The sequence below is a fragment of the Schistocerca americana genome, chromosome X, assembly GCF_021461395.2.
Source record: "Schistocerca americana isolate TAMUIC-IGC-003095 chromosome X, iqSchAmer2.1, whole genome shotgun sequence".
NCBI lineage: Eukaryota > Metazoa > Arthropoda > Insecta > Orthoptera > Acrididae > Schistocerca > Schistocerca americana.
The window spans coordinates 938,761,666-938,781,838 of record NC_060130.1 but is presented as its reverse complement, the minus strand read 5'-3'; the positions used below and the strand labels follow the sequence as shown (position 1 = coordinate 938,781,838).

Sequence of the window (20,173 nt, the reverse complement as noted above, 5' to 3'; positions counted from 1 at the left end):
ATGCAAGGCTGGGCTCCTCACAATTGGCTCCTCTTGAAGACCTGGTAAGGGACAACGAATGGTATATTCCTGTTCTTGTTCAATCTACTGGCACCATGGCTTACAAATCTGTAGTCTTTCCTAACATATATTTGGTTGTTAATGATCCTCATATTAAGAATTTGATTGAGTTAGACGTTTTTGTTGCTTTTGAGTTTTCTATTACTGACACTGAACATCTTGCAGGGCATAAAGCTCCTTATCAGGACTTAGATTCATTGTGTTCCAAATTTTTGCATTTGTTTTTTGAGGGATTATGCTGTGTGAAAAACTTCACAGGAGATAAAATGCTGAAACCTCCAGCTTGGCTGCAGTTTTTCAGGCACAGATCATACCTGTGACCTTACAAGTTAAGTCCAATTTGGATCAGTTGACATCACTAGGTGTTGTCCAACAGTTTTCAACAAGTAAGTGGTGCTTGTCAGAAAGCCATCAAGCCAGCTATGACTCTGTGGAGACTTTAAAGTTAATACCAGAGCACAATCTGTTATTGGCACATACTCTCTGCCTCAAACTGATGAATTACTTTCAAAGGTGGCCAGGGACCAATTCTTCTCCAAAACTGACTTAGGTAATGCATACCTGCAGGATCAATTAGATTATGCATTGAAACAATGGCTTCTCATGGACATGCCTTTTGGTCTTTATCATTATCAGTATTTTAATGTTGGGTGTAGCTAGTGCCCCAGCTATTTTCCAATGCTTTGTGGATCAACTTATGGCACAGATTCCTTGCTGCATCAACTATCTTGATGATATTGTAGTAATGGGTGCTACAACAGAAGAATACTTACATAACAACTGTTCTTTGTTTACTTTTTTGCAAATAGTATAATCTTACTAAGTCACCATTTTCTTCAACCCTCTATTATGTATTTCAGTCATGAACTTTCCATCCAGGGTGTTTGACCCCTGGATCAGCATGTCAATGCTATTTCAATTTTGCCTCATCTGACCAATTTGGGGAAACTGAAGATGTTACATGGTAAAATACCTTACTCTCACAGGTTTCTTCCAAGTGCAGCCACTCTGGCTCACCCTCTGCACCAGCTGCTCCATAGAAACTTTTCTTTCAAGTGGTTTCTGGCCTGTCAGCATGCATTTGTGCAGCTTAAAAACAAATTACCCTCTCTGTCTTGTCTTTTGGCCTTCTAACTTCATAAACAATTCGTATTTACCATATATGTGTCCCAGTCCCAGTACATGGTTGGGGCAGTTCTGGTCCATTATCATGTGGATGGCTCTAAGCAACCCATCACTTTTGCATCCACAATGCTCAACAGAGCTCAGCAGCACTATTCACAAGTCAAAATAGAAGCCCTTGTACTCTTTTATCTCAAACAAAAATTTCATGTAATCTTAGATGGTATAAAATTCCACCTAGTCACAGTTCATAAATCTTTGTTTCCTCGCTTTAGCCTGTAGTTGCTTTACCTGACAGAGATGCTCATGACCTTCAGTGTTGGACCTTATATTTGTCGTGACATAATTACAAGATCCATTTCTGCTCTATATGACAGCAGGCAAATGCAAATGCATTGTCTCAGCTGAGCATGGGGCCTGATCCATTGTTTGGTCATGAAAGACAGTTGTATTTTTAACTTGATATGGAAGCTAGAGAGACTATTGATGGTTGCCCCATTACCAGCTTCAGAATTGCATCAGCCACATCTGCAGACCCAGAGCTAAAACAAGTTGTGCACATGATGCTACACAGGTGGGCTGATCGTCCACTGGACTGTGCATCTGAAAGATTGCAGAACTTCTATGCTTTCTGTCATTGCCTTTCCCTGTTGGATTGTGTCATTCTCTTGTCGGTGGAAGGGGGTATCCACTGTATAGTGATTTGAGCACTGCTGTGTATGGTTCTCAACCTGTCACATTAAGGTCACTGTGGAGCCTCTCACACTAAAAAATAATTGGTACATCAGTGCATGTTCTGGCCTGGTAATGATCATGAGGTGGAGTGTCTGGTTGTGTCTTGCCACAAGTGTTCAAATCAACAGGTGGCACAGTGCAGTGTTTTTACCCTTGGCAGCACCCTTGCTGACTTGGGAAAGATTCCATATTAACTTTGCTGGAAATTACTTAGACACTTTGGGGTTGTTGGTTGTTGATGCCTTTTTGAAGTTTCCTGATGTTGCTCATTGCACATCTGCCACAGCCAACACAAGAGTCAAGGTGGTGTCAGCAATTTTTTTCTGTTGAATGCCTACCCAGTATGATGGTTCCTCAATCTTTATCACAATCATTTTAAGATTTTTGTTCCTGCTATGTCATCCACCATGTGAAGCCACCTCCATTTCATCCACAATCCAATGGTGAGGCAGAACATCTCATGCAGATTTTCAAAAAGCAAATGTGCAAATATGTCACAAAAATTCTGGCAGAAGAGGCCCTTGCATTCTTTCTCAGCTCCTTTTGGACCTGTGTTATCAGGTGAGGAATTGCAGGTCTCCCCTTAACAGATCAGGGGTGCACTAGATAAAGGAAGAAGCTACTTTAGCAGACTAATTGTCGAGTGAAATGGGAGGCATTTTAGGCTAGGTGAGACCTTGAGGTACTCTTATGAACACTCACTGCTCAATATGCAGATAGAAAAATCAGACCATGCTCAGAGTATAGACACTACTACAGTCAAAATTCTATCAGGAAATTGTTGAAGTATTCATAACAAAGTTCCCAAATTTACGACCCTCTAGAAAAGTTCTCATGCTTAAATTGTTCTTGGGATTGAGAGCGGGCTGAAACCCAAAGGAGAAAGCTCTGGGATATTTAGTGAGTCATGGAACATATATTGGAAAAACAGATTGGATGTCATAGGAGAAAGAGTGTTCATTACTGTTTACCAAAATGTTGTCTCTGTTGAGAACAAAATTAAATGTTACACTGAAGTTATCTGGTCACATATAACAGGTCTAGGTGAAACCAAGTTAATTGTTCAATTTGTTTGTGGATCACCCAATTCTGCTGTGATAGTTCTAGAGTCATTCAAAGAAAATCTACCATCATATTGCATAAATACCTAGAACATCTCACTTAGACAATTAACCGTCATCATTTAGTTCCAGTATGATGGACATAGAGAAATTATGGGCAATGTTTGAACAGATTAAACAGATATGGACAAGTATGTGCCTAGTAAGTGGATTAAGGATGCACAGGACCCACCATGGTTTAGCTACAAAATTCGAAAAATGCTGGGCAAGAAAAGGCTGTTGCATTCTCAGCTACAAAGAGACTGCACGCGTGAAGACAGCAAAGGTTAGTAGAGATTTATGCATCTGTGAAAAGATCTACACATGGAGCGTTCAACAACTACTGCCATCATACGTTAGCAAAAGATCTGGCCAAGAAAATTCTGGTTCTATGTAAAATGGTAAGCTTGTCTAATACTTCTATCCAGTCTCTTGTTGACCTGTCTGGTTGGGCTGTTGACAATAACAAAATGAAAGCTGAAGTTTTAAATTTAGCATTTAAGAATTTGTTTATGCAGGAGAAGCATGCAAACATTCTATCATTTAACCATCACACAGTGTCCCCTGTGGATGACATAGTAATAAGCATCCCTGGCATAGTGAAACAGTTGGAAGAGTAGAAAATAAATAAGTTACCAGATCTCATGTGACTAGATCATCGTGCCATTTTCATCAGGAAGTGCTTGTCAGCATGTGTGTTATCAGTACTTGGTAGACATTGAAAGGGGCCTCATGGGCCAAATCATGAAGTTTCCCGGATTTGAGGGGCATTCAAATGTGACGGACATTGGACTGCAAGGGAATAAGAGGGTAGGCATACTCATCATCAAGGTTCTGGTTCACCAACACAAGGTAGGATCCCTGTATTGTGCACTAAGCATGTCACAACTCTTCATATCTGCACCTGCCATCTGACAACTAGTAATGGTCTCCCAACAGCATTCTGTGTCATCCCACACAATTTATCAGAGACTGGCAGCAGCCATACTATGGAACTATGGCCCTATGAGTACGCTGCTGTTAATACACCTGTGTTTTGTCCTGCTGTGACCACAAAACGTAGATTGCTGATGAATGATGTTACATTTTGTTCAGTGATGAATCATGGTGCTGCACTATCCTGTATGACCATCTTTAGTGAGAAAGGGAGCAACCTGGGGAGAGGCCCCCATCTTCCACTGTTTTGGAAAGGCACAGTGGTGTTACATCGGGAGTGATCATGTGGGGAGCCATCAATTAAGACCTCAGAACATGGCTGACAGCGCCTGGAGGAATGTATGGACATTCTGCACTCTTACATCTTATCTCTCATGTGACAGAATTATGGTGCCATTTTTCAACCAGACAATACTTATTAGCACATGGTACATGTCTCTATAATTGGTCTGCCTGATATTGAGTACTCACATGGACAGCAAGATCCACAGATATGTCTGTGATAGAGTGTATGTGGTAACAACTTGGGCATTGACTTCATCCTTTGCCAGTATCCAGGTCATCAAGGACCAGTTACAATAGTTGTATGGCACCTTGACTCAGGAGAAGTGCAGGCCAGAGGCTGCATTGTGATACTCATAAGTGGACTCATCCTACAAACTTCTTTGTGAATTTCTCTCAATACTGTAATAACAGAAATCAAATCATGCACTCTCTTGATGTGTGAAGTTTCATTTTCTTTCTTGCTATCCTTGTGGGTACTTCAGTTTTTTGCCAGGCAGTTTATTCTTTCTACTCCAGTGGTAAGGACATGGACATAAACTCTTAAAGTTTTAGATCATTGTATAATTAATATTAGTACTGTGATATGATTATATTTTATAATTTCTAATAATTTGGTTGTATTTTGCTTATTTAAAATACGCATCTTCGATTTCTCTTCACATTCCCTACATTTTAGTGCTACATAATACAAAAAATATGGCTAATGTAATGTAATGTCAAATTCTCAAAAATTTCCTGCAAATTTTGAATCAAAAGTATCTCTTCTGCATGCAAAAGAAAGTAAATAATAATTAGTGGTGACTGCTAATAAATCACAGTAAAAAAAAAATACAAACATATTATTTAACACTTATAATTTTGTTTCATTTGCAAGCATTTCTAAAAGAACTGTATAATATAGTAATACATTAATAGATAACTATTTTTTCATACAAAGAGATTATGAAAGTTGCTAATATTCAACCAGTGATGAAAGCTGTCCTAGACCTTGATTGTCAATTATCCACAAAGAGAATATCATTATCCTATGAAAAGACAGTTATTAATTATAAAAATTGATTTTTAAATAAATGAGAATTTCATTTTTTGGCATAGATAAGAACAATATGGGAGAACTTGTATATAAAGAAAAAAAATTATTAGGTTTTTTTTATTTTTTGAATAAAATGGAAATTTCTTTCTTTGGTACAGACATATTTTTGTAAGGTGTACAGCAAATCTAAAATCTTGATTTACATCAAGGAGGGCGGCCGGAGTGGCTGAGCGGTTCTAGACTCTACAGTCTCGAGCCGCGTGACCGCTATGGTCCCAGGTTCAAATCCTGCCTCAGGCATGGATGTTTGTGTTGTCCTTAGGTTAGTTACGTTTAAGTAGTTCTAAGTTCTCGGGGACCGATGACCACAGCAGTTAAGTCCCATAGTGCTCAGAGCCATTTGAACCATTTTACATCAAGGAATTTTTAAAAAAATATGCTCTTTGGTCCAGAAACCCCTTAAATATACTACTACCCTACTCTCATGTTACAATTACACTCCTGCCTAGAAATCATCCTCTGCACACAAAAGTAGGAAAAGGAAACAAAACAGTTCATCCACTCACCCCACTGGAATTATCACTGCTGACCACAGTGGCTGCTATGTGATGCTGGATCTGGCTGATGATGTCTGTCTCAGAGTTGTTTCTGATGCTAAAATGTACAAGTCACAGATGGATGGCATTTAATGTGGCAGGGTTGATTCTAGGTTGTGGGTTGACATCAGGATGCTGACTGGTAGTATCTGAAGCATTAACAGTTACACATTTTACTAGAGAAGAAGCTACAGCACTCATAGCAAGTTTCTGTATTGATTCGCATCCCTTGTCATGTGTGACATGCAGTCTAGCAAGTGGTTTTGATGCAACAGCTGCTGCGGGATGCCTGTGGCAGCTTGTGCACTATCTTGGGCTGACCTTAGAAGTCAGACAAGGTGTGCCTGCGGATATGGAAATCAACTGTGGTTCTTGTAGGAGAAGACAGCTCCCCGCACTTGCAAGCGGAGGCATACAGCAACAATACAGGGTGTTGGGCAACTGCTCTGCCCTTTTCAAAAACAGCTGCCCTTTGAGTCAGAAGTCCATCTACAGCTGAAGTCAGTCCAAGGTGGTCCACCAGTAGGAAGGTGCCATGTTCCTCAAAGTGGGCCCAAAACCAGGAGATGGATGATCAGGGGTGGAGTCCAAGACTCGTGGCAGGAGCTTGCAAAAACATCACCCTCACCTAACATGGACCTCCTCTGTCACAGTAGGTGCTGCCAGACTGTAAATACCTCTACTGAAAATGATGGGTATTTATACAGTTTCTGTGACCACTTGTGCTGAGGCACTGCTTCTAACAGCATACACCAAAACAAGATAGCAACCAGAAGTTGTGGCAACTGCCATGCTTGGCCCACCCTTGTGCTGCTTTGTCAGTACTGCAAGCACTTGTCCCTGGCCCACAATGTTGAAACTGACAGGTGGTATTGCTAAATCTGATGCAATGGTGATTTGGTCCACTTCTCACCCACTGGTATCTGCAGCACACTTGTGTCCATTTTGGCCGTGCTGCTGTTTCACTTAGTAGTGTCAAAATATAGTTTTGATGCTACAGTGTCATTAACATTATGTTAGTCTGACTTTATTCCAATGTTTGATGAGGAATCAAATCCAAATAATTGATTACCAGTGACTTTAATGTAAAATTCACATGAGATTGATTGTTTATCAACTAATACGTTTTGTGCCTATACGTCACGCATACCTATTATATGTTACACAAATAAGTACTATATTACAAAGTTTAGTGGCAGAATAACACATTAATTTACATGCTTCAGACATGAACCATTCATTTTGAGAGCTAAATATAGACTGCCTACACGATATTATCATATAATTGTGGAACAGAAATTGCAAATTCCATGATGCTTACAAAATGAATTACAGCATCTGAATGACTTATAATATAAGGTTTACTTTTTGGTAGCTAAACAGAAACTGAGTGACTCTTGTTCGGGACTCTTTGTTCACCCTATTTACAGATATACATAATGTCAGAAAATATATTTTGTTGAAATTACATGTCGGATGGTAGTATAAAAATCATGAAAATTAAAAGGAACAGAGACAGAATAAACAGTGATGTAAATTTGTTAACTAGACGGATATGGACAGATATGTACCCAATAGAGCAGTTATTAGTGAAAGGGACTGTCCATGGTATACAGCCACTGTAAAGGCACTTCTAAATAAACAGTTACTACTGTGCAAGAGCCTTGAAACAAAGCATGGGGCTATAGTCAGAGAGATGCTGAACGAAATGCCTTCGGCTGTCTAGAGAGCGACAGGGGAAGCCTTTAAGACTGCCTTGGTGAGATATTGCCAGATGATCTTTTACAAAACCCAAAGAAATTCAGACCATATGTTATCAACACCAAAGTTAGTGTGCAGTCACAGATGCGACAGGAATTGAAACTGAGCACAGCAAAGCAAAAGTAAAATCCTGAACTCCATTTGCTTATGCTTTTTGCAAAAAAATCCCAGTGGAATTGCCCCATTTTAATCCTTGTACTACTGAAAAGATGAGTAAATAAGTGTATTAGTGGTGTTGAGAAACAGCTAAAATTGTTAACATTTAATGAGGCTCCAGGCCTTAATGGAATCCCTAACAGGTTCTATACTCAATTTGTGGATGAGTTAGCTCCACCTTTAACTATAATACGTAATGAGATATCTCAAACACAATTACCTTTTCCACACCAGATAACATGGATTCCAAAATCACTGACATGCAAAACAAACTTGCACTTTTTTCGTGAGATGCACTGAAAGCTTTAGGTCAAAGCAGTCAGGCAGATGCAGTAGTTGTTGATTTCTGAAAAGCATGTGACTCAGCACCACAGATGGAGAGTCATCAACAGATGCAAAAGTAACTCTGGGTATGACCCATGGAATTGTGTTGGGACCCTGGCTGTTCATGCTGTATATTAATTGACCTTGTGGACAACATGACTTTTTGCAGATAATTCAGTTATCCATATTGAAGTACTGTCTGAAGAAGCTCCAATATTCAGTTAGGTCTTTATAAGATTTCAAAGTGGTGCAAAGACTGATAACTTGCTTTAAGTGTTCAGAAACATAAATTATGCCTTTCGCAAAATTATAAAATCATAGTTTTCTATGATCGTAATATCAATGCGTCACAGCTGAAATCAGTAAACACATTAAATACCTGGGTATAACACTTTGTAGGGTTATAAAATGGAACGATCACATAGTTTCAGTCATGGGTAAAGCAGATAGTGGTTTTTGGTTTGTTGGTTGAATGCTGGAGAACTGCAATCAGTCTACAAAGAAGATTACTTACAAATCACTCATGTGACACATACTAGAATACACTGAGGTGACAAGAGTCATAGGATAGCATTGTGCACATATACAGATGGCAGTATTATCATGTACACAAAGTGTTTCATGTGAAAAGATTAAGGAAATGATTGCAGCCGAACGAAGGGAATTAACTGACTTTGAACACTAAATGGTAGTTGGAGTGAGACACATGGGACATTCCATTTCAGAAATCAGTAGGGAATCAATAATGTCAAAAGTGTGCCAAGAATACTGCATTTCAGACATTACCTCTCACCCTGAACAACGCAGTGGACAACAGCCTTCACTTAATGACAGAGAGCTACAAAGTTTGAGTATGATTATCAGTGGGCAAAATTTTCCATTAATGGGCTATGTCAACAGATGAAGGATGCAAGTGCTACAATGGTTCATGATTGATTTGAAGAACATTCTAGACAATCTGAATGAATAATTTGGCCATACAGATCACCTGACATGATCCTATTGAACATTTATGGGAAAATATTGAGATGTCATTTCACGTACAAGATCTTATATATTTCACAATTGTGGGCAGAGAGGGGCAGCATGGGTAAATATTTCTGTAGGGCACATGCAACCTCAACCTGTTGCATTATACCAGGCAAAAGGTGGTCCTACATGATTTTAGGAGATAGCCTATGGCTTTTGCTACTGCAGTGTACAGCTCAAGTGTGTGGGACCTCTGCCAAATAGGACTAACAGGGAATATTGACCACGCACAGAGATATAAATAGAAAATGGCAAATACAATAGGTGCTACTGTATGAGGTTGATTTTAGGATACACAGGGATTCCCAATTCCCATCAAAAGTTTGAGAAAGTGAAATTTTATGATTTGAATAATTAACAGACTACAAGTTACTTTAATGAAAGTAAGCATTTTTGGAATCAGAAAAATTTGGGCTACAGAATTATGGTACTGAATTTTGGAAGTAATCACAATTTATGACCAGAAATTTCTAAAGTGCAAAAATTTTGAACACAAATAACTTTTAAGATATGAAGTTTTTGGAAAAAGTGAATGTTGAGTAGAAAAGGAAGAAGAGTTTCAAATAAGTTTTATTAATGTAGGAAAACAACTAGTTGCTCATAGAAAATTTCACCATCACCTGATTTGCATATAGTAAACAATGACTATTTCCTTAAAGAGAATGATTGCACAAGAACCCAAAGCAGGCTATTATTATCTCCAGTAGCCAGAAAAATAAATTTTAATGAACTTTTTTTATTTATTGTGTGGTATACATTGAGAGATTTGGAATAATTTTTATGTTATACATATATCGAGATTACTTATCTACTAGATATCAACTCTTTGACACAGGTCTCTACAATAATATAACACAAATAAGACTATCTTTAAAGAAATATCAAGGTGTTTTACTTATCACACTACTCATCACTCTCAGGAAAACTTCCAAAGGGTAGAGGTACATGTTGACAGTGCATGGGCAACTGTCTGTTCTTCAGCACCACAGTCACCAGATAGCAATGATGATTTGTTCCACTTGTGGTGAATGTCTGCACAACTTCAATGGCTTGTTCAAATGTGGTTCAGACTATTCCAGATTGCCCAAGGCTGGTGAAATACGGGGAGTTTCTCCTAGATGCTGGGTAGTGTCAACATTGTGGAGGACAGTTTTGTTGTTGGTCTTAATCTTTTTTGCTTCACAAAAAATACACCATTCAATATCTGATGGTTGGGGTTATCAACAATCCTTGGGTATTCACCTAGCAGCACAGTCTGCAATCTGATATTAGGAGGTAGAATGTGACTCTAGATAGATAACCAGTATGTGAGAGTAGATCATATTGACCCACAAACAATGTGCATGTTTTCATTAAGTTGTAAATACATATGTTTCACATATGGGCTATTAAGCCATACAGAAGCAAAGTACTCTGTTGCTGAGTATACCAGTCCAAGTGTCAATACCTGAAGAATGTTATATCTGCCCTTAAGCCTAGCAGATTTTCACGTCAAGTGTTCTTTAAAAAAATAGAGCCCTGTCAAATGTTATTCAAAGGTATTGGGATGCATATTATGATGAGGTTTGTATCCCTCAAAATGGACAGCAGGGGCCCTGTGCACCAATGTATTGGACAGGTGAAAACTTGAACTTCTGTTTTGTTGGAGTTAGGTTGTAACCTCTATTTATGGAAGTACTGGCTTAAGGTGTCTAGACTGAGTTAGGTGGCACTGTGGTTAGTTTTAATGAACTTTTTTATTTATTGTGTGGTATACATTGAGAGTTTTGGAATAAATTTTATGTTATACATATACAAAGATTACTTATCTACCTTCTGTACATAAATGATCTAAGCTTAAATATTGATGCACACAAAACAATCATATTTGCAGATGACACCACAATTCTACTAAAAGGAGACGACGATGAACAGTTACAGCAGACAGTAAACACGGTCATGAAACAACTTAGCAGCTGGGCACAGAGTAATCAGCTTGTAATAAACAGTAAGAAAACTGTTACTCTAAAATTCCACAATGTTCCTAACATGGACATGTTTATCCCATCAGTCTCTATCAATGACGAACCAGTTGGTAACTGTACTGAAACCAAATTCTTAGGACTTTGGCTGCAGAGTAACATCAGATGGAATAAGCATATTGAATATCTCAATGCAGAACTGAGCAAAACACATTACCTTCTTTGTTCATTAAAATCATCCTGTAGTGAGAAAACAGTATTGAATGCATATCATGTGTACTTTCATTCTTGTCTTAGATATGGGGTCACCTTCTGGGAAAACTCTAAAACAGCTAATAGCACTTTTAAACTACAAAAAAGGGCCATTAGAATCTTGTTTGGGTGCAAGCCTAGAGACTCTTGTAAACCCCTGTTTAAGAAATCTGGTATTCCTCCATTACCATGTGTATACATTATGGAAACCCTTTTGTTCTTTAAATTAAATGTAATAGGCAAGGACCGGAGACTGCAAAAAAACTGTGATATACATGAGCACTTTACCAGGCAAAACAGAAACTTACATATGACTCAAATCAGCACAGCACTGTGACAAAAAGGTACTTTTCACATGGGAGTTAAGCTTTATAACAAACTTCCTGAAAACATAAAAGCTCTCACTAAGGTCAATACATTCGTAAAATCTCTAAAGTCATATTTACAGCATCACTGCTTTTACTCCATCGAAGAATATTTATATTTATGAAATGTGTTATATAAATACTTACGTGTAAAGTGTATTATTTTAAGCTTAAATATGTATGCCTTGAAATGACTTTCAGCCTGTATATTTATAACTTGACTTGTCCAATGTCTTATGCATAAGCTGCTATGTAGACAACAGGACCAATAAAATACAGCCTACAATCTACAATCTAGATATCAACTCTTCGACACAGGTCTCTACAATAATATCACAGAAATAAAAATAGCTATAAAGAAATATCAAGGTGTTTTACTTATCACACCATTCGTCACTCTCAGGAAATCTTCAAAAGGATAGTGGTACATGTTGACAGTGCCCATGCACTGTCAAAGCAGCAAATGCCTCCAGACCATATCATGTATGGTATGTAAATGAAAGCAAAGGATGTTTCCTGCTCCATTTTGTTTCCTGCTTTGATAAATTTTTTAACATTAAAACATGAACAGTGTGACACTGTCCTGCCTGGACTCTATCTAGTGACTTGCCAGGTTTGAGTATTCAATTTCATAAAAATTTAGACTCTCCAAGACAAATTTCTAAATATTAATTAAGGGCAGTGTGACTAAAGAATTCACTGTTTTCAGCAACTATTATATGTTTACTACTAATCAAAATACACCAGAAAAGGAAAAATATAATACTGATCCTGGGACTAGAAAAATAAGAAGTAGAATAGACCCACCTTGCTCTGTTATACAATCAGTCATGTGCATCTACACTAATAAAGATTTTACTGGCATCCCATACACACATGTAGCTATTTTACCTAAGAAAGATTTGCTTGTTTTGATACTGCAATGAAATACTTAAGAGCAACAAAATTTAATCGGATAATAGATTCAGTAAAACATACAAAAAATTATATATTACTATTATTTATAAACCTTTTACTAAAATTTTTGCAATGTTTACTTTATAATAATTAACATGATGCAATTGACCACATTACAATAGCAAATTTTAAATGGTGTATATTTCTTACAAATTCATTTTATTGATCAGTGGGTACAATCAATTTAATTTAATCCATCTTTTTGAACAGGGCTTTGCTGCAAATCGTCTTAACTGCTTTAAGTTCTTTATTTTGATTTTAGTGGTGAGAATGTTTGTTCCTGCTGACTATTTCAAGTGATTAATATTGAGTAATATTCCGTCACAGCCTGAAACAGTTCAGTAATTATTATATGTTGACTACGTATTCAAGCCTCATGAAGATGACTGCCTAAGCAATTGCATATACTAACAATAGTTCCACAATACATTTACCTCATTATCAAATCTGTCCATAACAATCACTGAGAAACTGAAAAACAATTCTAAATAAAAATCACAAAAGGAATGAAAATAAGATATACGAGAAGGAGGAAGTTACACAGACATAAAGTATTTTATGAGCTGAGTGCTGACAGATAGGAAGAACAAGTAAATTAAGTATTGCACTTCATCCATTTTATATTTATATGACTGTTGTAGACAAAATGTAGGAATTTTTATGTACCAGTCCTTTATAGAAGCATTAAATATACATATCATTTACACGCCACTGCTTCGGCATTTTATGTGTACAACAATTAGTTGAGGACCCCCAGTTATGTGTCATGTCTCTGATGTTAACGAAAAATGTAACATCATTTTGCGTCAGTGTTTGATTTTGATGTAGACATTATATATATATATATATATATATATATATATATATATATATATCCTTTACCTCATGAAAGATGATGATGAAGACTGATAATTAAGTAAGGTATGAAACCTGTGAAAATTTTTAGACTGACAGTGGTGGTTGTAAATTTAAGTACAGTGGATTATTACTACACACGCAAGTGATTGTGTGCTGAGAATAATCTTCTTCTGTGTGAATACTGAAAACCAAAGCATGTACTGTGTGTCATATATATATATATATATATATATATATATATATATATATATATATATATATATATATATATATATATATATATATATATAAAAGAAATAACTCTCGATTCACTTAGGGATATAGTCAGACTGGAAACTAGGACTAAGTTACTTAGTACCTGCTCTAATCAGCAGCTCAGAACAGAAGAGGCAGATGTTATTCAACCATGTCTCCAAGAATCCTCTATCTTACAAGTCAGTTGATCCTGCAGCAAGGTTTGATCAGCAAAGTGGCTTTGCTTACAACAGTTTGGCCTATTGCAGAATGAAATGGTTGATTGCTGTCATGTCTGCAGAAAGGTGACAGACAGAAAGGATGGCCTGTTTGAAAAATTTAAATAATAAAAATTTCTCATGTTTAGGGGTATGTAACAAAAATGTAAATTGAAGACATATTATGTTTAAAGCATCGACATATGCTTTGTGTGGAATGACAGAAAGTATAAGTAACAGTTAAATTCCATTAACCCTTTTGAGACATGAGTCCCGTATACGTGACCAATTGTCGCGTCACACACTCAGCGCTGTATCTAGGGACTGGCCTAGTGTATTGACACATGACGGGGCGCATTCTGTTTGGAAAAATGTAAACTATATGCGGAGTGTGGGTGACTGGCACGTGTTCAACCCCTCTCCCTCCAGTCTTTACCTCACTGCTCTGCTAATTGGTCGCACTGTTGCTAGGGAGTTCACGTGACACCTGCAGTCATGTTTATGTTTGCACTTCAGTTATTTATTGTCTTCCAAATGAAGTGGTGATTTTCGTGTTAGTGGCTACATATCTAATAAGGACATTGAGAGTTTGCTGAATGACAGTAATGAAGAGTGGAATGTAGATGAAGATGATGGCGAGAGTGAGTGGTCAGGAAGTAGTGATAATGACAAAGAAGATGATGAAGAGGAAAATGAAGAGCAAGATGAAGAGAGAAGTGAAGAAGACAATGAAGAATAAAATGAAGAAAACATTGAAGAAAATGAAGAGGATGGTGGTGATTTCAACGACGGCAGTGGCGCGAATAGTGGTGCTCCTCAGGGCGGTGGTGTATGGACAGATATTACAGGAAAAGGGGGGCTTCCTAATGACATCAATTTTGTGCCACAAAGGGAAAACATTTATGAAGCAGTGACAAATTGTAGGAGTTTCATGGCCGAGACAAATCAATACAGCCGCCATAAGATTGAAAAAATGAGCCCCCTGAAATCCCATTCACAGTGGAAAGGTTGCCCTGATGTGAGTTTGATGGAAATAAAAGCTTTTTTGGCTACCTTTCTCAACATGGCGATGAATGAAGAAAGTGAAGAAAGTGATGAAAGAAGAAAGTGACTTTTCTACTGATTGGACAACAAAGCAGGACTTTTCTCCAGAAGTATTTCGCTGTGACTGATTTTTGCAATTTTCCCGGGCCTTTCACATTTGTCCTCCGGCTCCTTGGGGCTTATCAAAATTAGCTACTTGAACCCAAAAAGTGAAGAATGTTGCCAATTTCATTGACAGCAAGAGTGAATAGCACTTTTAACCAGGAGAAAAAATTACAGTGGATGAGTCTACTGTCGGTTTCAAGGGTAGAATTGCGTTCAAATGCTATAATCCTTAGAAACTGAAAAAGTGGGGCCTACGAGTCTACATCCTGGCCAGTTCCGAAACAGGATACATTTCGACATATGAGCCCTACTATGGCTCTCCTACAATGGAGTCCTTGGTGAGCCCTGAACTTCCCTTTATGTCCCGAATCATCCTTCATTTGTCTGTTCGACTACAGCAAGATTGCCCAGCTCAGGGGAGGCCCATGTACACTGACAGGTATTCTACAAGCTTACGGTTGGCAGAGGAATTGAAGAAAGAAAAAACTCATCTAACCGGGACAATAATGGCAAACCGGAAAGGTTTACCAGTCGAGGTAATTAGCTTATTTCACGAAATATTTTGCAAAATAGGACTGTACAAAATTTACCATATATTTTTTTACTTGCCAGTAAAGGGAAAAAAGCTGTCAAAAGTCGAAAAGGGTGATGTGAAGGCGTTCTAGAATGCAGTGACAGTTATTCTAGCGTGGAAAGACAAAAGGCTGGTTATCATGGAATCTACTCATCACAAAGATGCTATGCAAGAAATCACCCAGAAAAAGGGGGGAGGCAGTGAAGAGGTGATCCAGAAGGCATCAATGATTTGTGACTACACAGCAAGTATGGGAGTCATAGACAGGGGCCGATCACTACTGTGAATCATACCATTTTGCCAGAAAATCCCTCAAATGGTGGAGGAAAATTTTCTTCTGGTTATTCGAGGTACGATATTCACTTTTCTAATAGGCCTTGGCCTACTTACTAAATTTTTATTTTGACAAAAGGGTAATTGTTCTGGCTAATTTCAGGTGGGGATCATCAACGCTTACTTGCTGTATGTCTTCATAGCAAAGAAAAGAGGAGAGACACAAAAGAGTCATTTCCAGTTTTGGAGGAGTCTCATAAAGGAGCTTGTGGGTGATGTCAGGGCTCAACCAATCCCATTGAGGAAGAGGCCACGCTCTGAGCATGGTGACCTACACAGGATGGACGGCCTGTACGATGCTATCACAAGAATTTATACTGGAAAACAGGGTGACTGTGTCGTTTTGCAGTGATCACTCCAAGCCAGGAGGGCGAAAACAGTCCCCCTATTTTCACGAAACTTGTCCGTCCAACCCTACTCTTTATGTGCCTGAATGCTTCAACAGGTATCACAAAGTAGCAAAGTACCAAATGGACTTAGTAAAATATGGTTGCCTATTGAAAAATCGATATGCCAAAGTTGTAAAGTTTGTTTTAAGCAAATTTTGTGAAATTTTGTAGTTTATTGACATAAATCAAATTTTTTATCCCTCAAAATGGACTTTTTATTTTCTTCCCATGGATGTCCCATAAGAGATAAAATTGTATTTTATATGTCGTTTTAAAGCTAAAACCTTAAAGAATAAGATACAAATAATTTTAATATGTCTAATTCAATGCATCACCTCTCAACTAAAAAAAAAAGAAAGTTAAAAAGAATCAAATTTTTAATTTTTTTCTATTTTAACACCACCACCAGGTCAAAAAGTGTGTGATATGGAATAATGAAAATAGTATGCTATTAAAGAGCCTGTTTTAAGCTTTATTTGAAAAAAAAAAAACAATTACACCGATAAGGCAAAAACAGTAGATTTTATAAGAGGCGAAAGAAACCTAAGGGTTATGGAACCCGAACAGCACTGCCGAATTGCTCTGCTTTGGGGAAACTCACTCTGTCCTGAAAGGGTTAATATTCTTGTTGTTTCAAGAATTATAGGCATAGTTTCTCCCTTACATTCAAATTTTTTGTTTTGTCCTTTCAGTACATGTATGACTCTAGTAGTCTTTCTTTAATAACATCAATATTAATTGTTCATAAAAATATAGCTCTTTATTTATTTTTATTTTTTTTTTACATATTTAGGTGGCCTGGGAGGAGAGAAAGCACGGTGGTCAGCAGCCGCAGAAGCTCTGCAAAGGGACTACAATTCACTGGCAGGAGATTTACTTATGGCTTGTGGGGTAATAGCTTATTTGTCTCCATTCACAGCTTCATTCAGGTGAGAGCTTCTGCTTTTGGTTTTGATTCTATTTGTAATAATTATACTAATTTATTTCTTTATGTATGATATTGCTTTTTGGAACAGTGATCTGAAGTCCATATTAAGGTGTAGTTCCCCCTATAACAGGATGGGTTGGTCAGTAGGATCATATCTAGTAAAGCAGTGAGGAGTTCAAACTAACATTCAGCTTAAAGAAAGCTTTATCTTCATGGCTATTGGCATCTTAAGAAACTACAGACCACTATCGCCAACCACTACTTTTGTAAATCACATGAAACAACAATAAACAATACAATTGTAAGTTACACAAATAAATTCAAAATACAAGAAATGTATTCATGGTTCCATACATTGACAACCATCAGCTGTATAATGGAATGAGAACCGTGAAAATTTGTACCAGTCTTGGACTTAAATCCAGATTTCCTGTATACTGTGAATGCTTGCCTTAGCATTAGGCTCTCTGAGCATGATCCATAGCCAAATCAAAACTTCCATATGTTGTCAAACATTTGTCTATAACCTGTACTTGTACATCCATTATGTATATGCCTTACAGGGAAGACATTTTACTTGAAAGTCACCTGCCCAGTATTGGAGGATACAACTATTATTGCAGTGCCTGTGTCATTCTAAATTACAATGCAATGTTTCTTCAGACAACCATAATAAAATACATGAAATGTATTTGCAGTTGCCAATATGGATAACCATCAGCTGTATAATGGAATGACAATGCAGCCACTGCAGCACAGTATTGCGTTTATCCTTTAACACCTGGCAAGTGACTTTCAAGTAAAATGTCTCCCCCATACAGGAATATACATAATGAATGCATAAGTACAGGTTGTAGACACATGGTAGAAGATATACAGAAGTTTTTCCTGGCCATTGGTTGTGCTCAGAAGCCTAATGGTAAAGTGGCTGCTAGCAGCAAGCTGGTAATCCTGGTCTGGTGCAAATTTTCATTGTCATCTTTTCATTATAAGGCTGAAGGTTGTCCACATTCACAACTATGACTACATTTCATGTATTTCATAAAGACTGTAGTCAATGCGGTACAATTTGTCAGACATGCATTCTTGTCCAAAGGAACATTGCATTGTAATTTGTATCAACGCAGACACTGCAATGTTGTATTATATTCAACATGTTATACTCACTAAACATGGTTTCAGAGAAGGAAAGTAAAAAAGTGATAACAGTAAATGTGGTTGAACATGTTTCGAACTACCCTGACATGCAGCAGAAGACTTGTGAAATTTTATGGTCCTTTCTAAAGCATTTGACAGTGTGATTAATCCCAAGTTATAGAAGAAGTAGCGAGTGTGTGTAATTCAACAGAAACTCTTGAAAATATTAAAATAAATATAGATGAATAGGAAACAATACACTGAAATCAAATATATTAACAGAGTAATTACAACCACTTACAGACTTGCACTGTGAGTTGTTAAAAATTGTGTACTATGAAGCTCCATAGTCAGTTCAATTCTATATAATACAAAAATTTTTAATTGTGTGTAGGTTGAAAATAATATACAATGTTAAATCTGATAACTAGTTTCAGTTGATCATAAAACTATCCTCAGCTCTGAAAGAGAAAGCAGAAAAAGAAAGTTCCTTTAGGCAAACCGACTTAAACAGTCTTCTAGGACACACATATACGTGATAAAGTAACATACAAAAAGTAATGACACGCCAGCAATGGTAAAGACATAGTCTCAAAGTATACAGTAAGTTTACAGTGCATCATCCACATATCTTGGTTCTAAATAAGACAAGAAAAGCCACTATCAGAAGAATGTGAGTCATAATCAGTTTCACAGCATAACAAAAATAGGGAAGTAATAACTGTGAAACTCATACCTTTCTCATATACACTGATGAGCCGAAACATTATGACCACCTGCTAAATAACCTGATTGTCCATCTTTAGAAAAAAATACATGCCTGATTCTGCATATCTGGGATCCATCAGTCTGCTGGTAGGTTTGTGGAGGTATGTGACATTATACATGGAAGTGTCAAAGAAAATGGTATAGACATGCATATTCAAATACAGAGATATTTAAGCAGGCAGAAAATGGCACTGTGGTTGGCAATGACTATATAAGATAACAAGCGTCTAGCACAGTTGTTACATTGGTTACTGCTGCTACAGTGGCAGGTTATCAAGATTTAAGCGAGTTTGAATGTGGTGTTATATTCGATGCATGAGCAATGGGAAACAGTGTCTCTGAGGTAGTGATGAAGTGGGGATTTTCCTGTAAGACCATTTCACGAATGTACTGTGAATATCAGAAATCAAATCTCTGACATCAATCTATATGGCTTTTGGATCCAAAGGCTCACTCATGTACCTTGGTGACAGCACAACGCGAAGGTTTATGCCTCACCTGGGCTTGTCAACACCGACATTGAAATGTTGACTGAAATGTTTTCTGCAAAGTGTTGGCAGGCATCCTCAACTTGAAAATAGAACCTGTATCTTTTGTGAATGACACCTATGACTGTTTGCATGTCCAAATATCACTACAAAATTTCTGATTATTGGTTAACTTTAAGTTGAAAGTTTGAATAACTTAACTGGAATGGTAATGGAAATAAGACGTTGCTGTGAGACCAAGTTAAGAATTTTGTATAACAACAACATTTTATTTAATAAAATCATGAAAATAACTCCTCAATCACACATTTTACTTAATAGTATGGTTATATGGAATGTTGGCCCATCATCAGTGATACCAAAAAAAAGAAAAATAGAAATTTTATGCAACCTGACTATGTCTTCTAACTGTGATGACTCTAGGA

The 20,173-nt window shown here is 37.3% G+C and overlaps 1 protein-coding gene across 1 annotated transcript in view; it reads left to right on the top strand.

Annotated features, from left to right (window-relative positions):
- The window catches only part of LOC124556412 (dynein axonemal heavy chain 7-like), a 746,268-nt gene that overhangs the window by 410,830 nt on the left and 315,265 nt on the right, over window positions 1–20,173 (top strand). Inside the window, exon 17 of the mRNA XM_047130371.1 lies at window positions 17,221–17,356. Coding sequence (XP_046986327.1) covers window positions 17,221–17,356 — 136 coding nt within the window. The remainder of the gene's footprint in view (window positions 1–17,220; window positions 17,357–20,173) is intronic.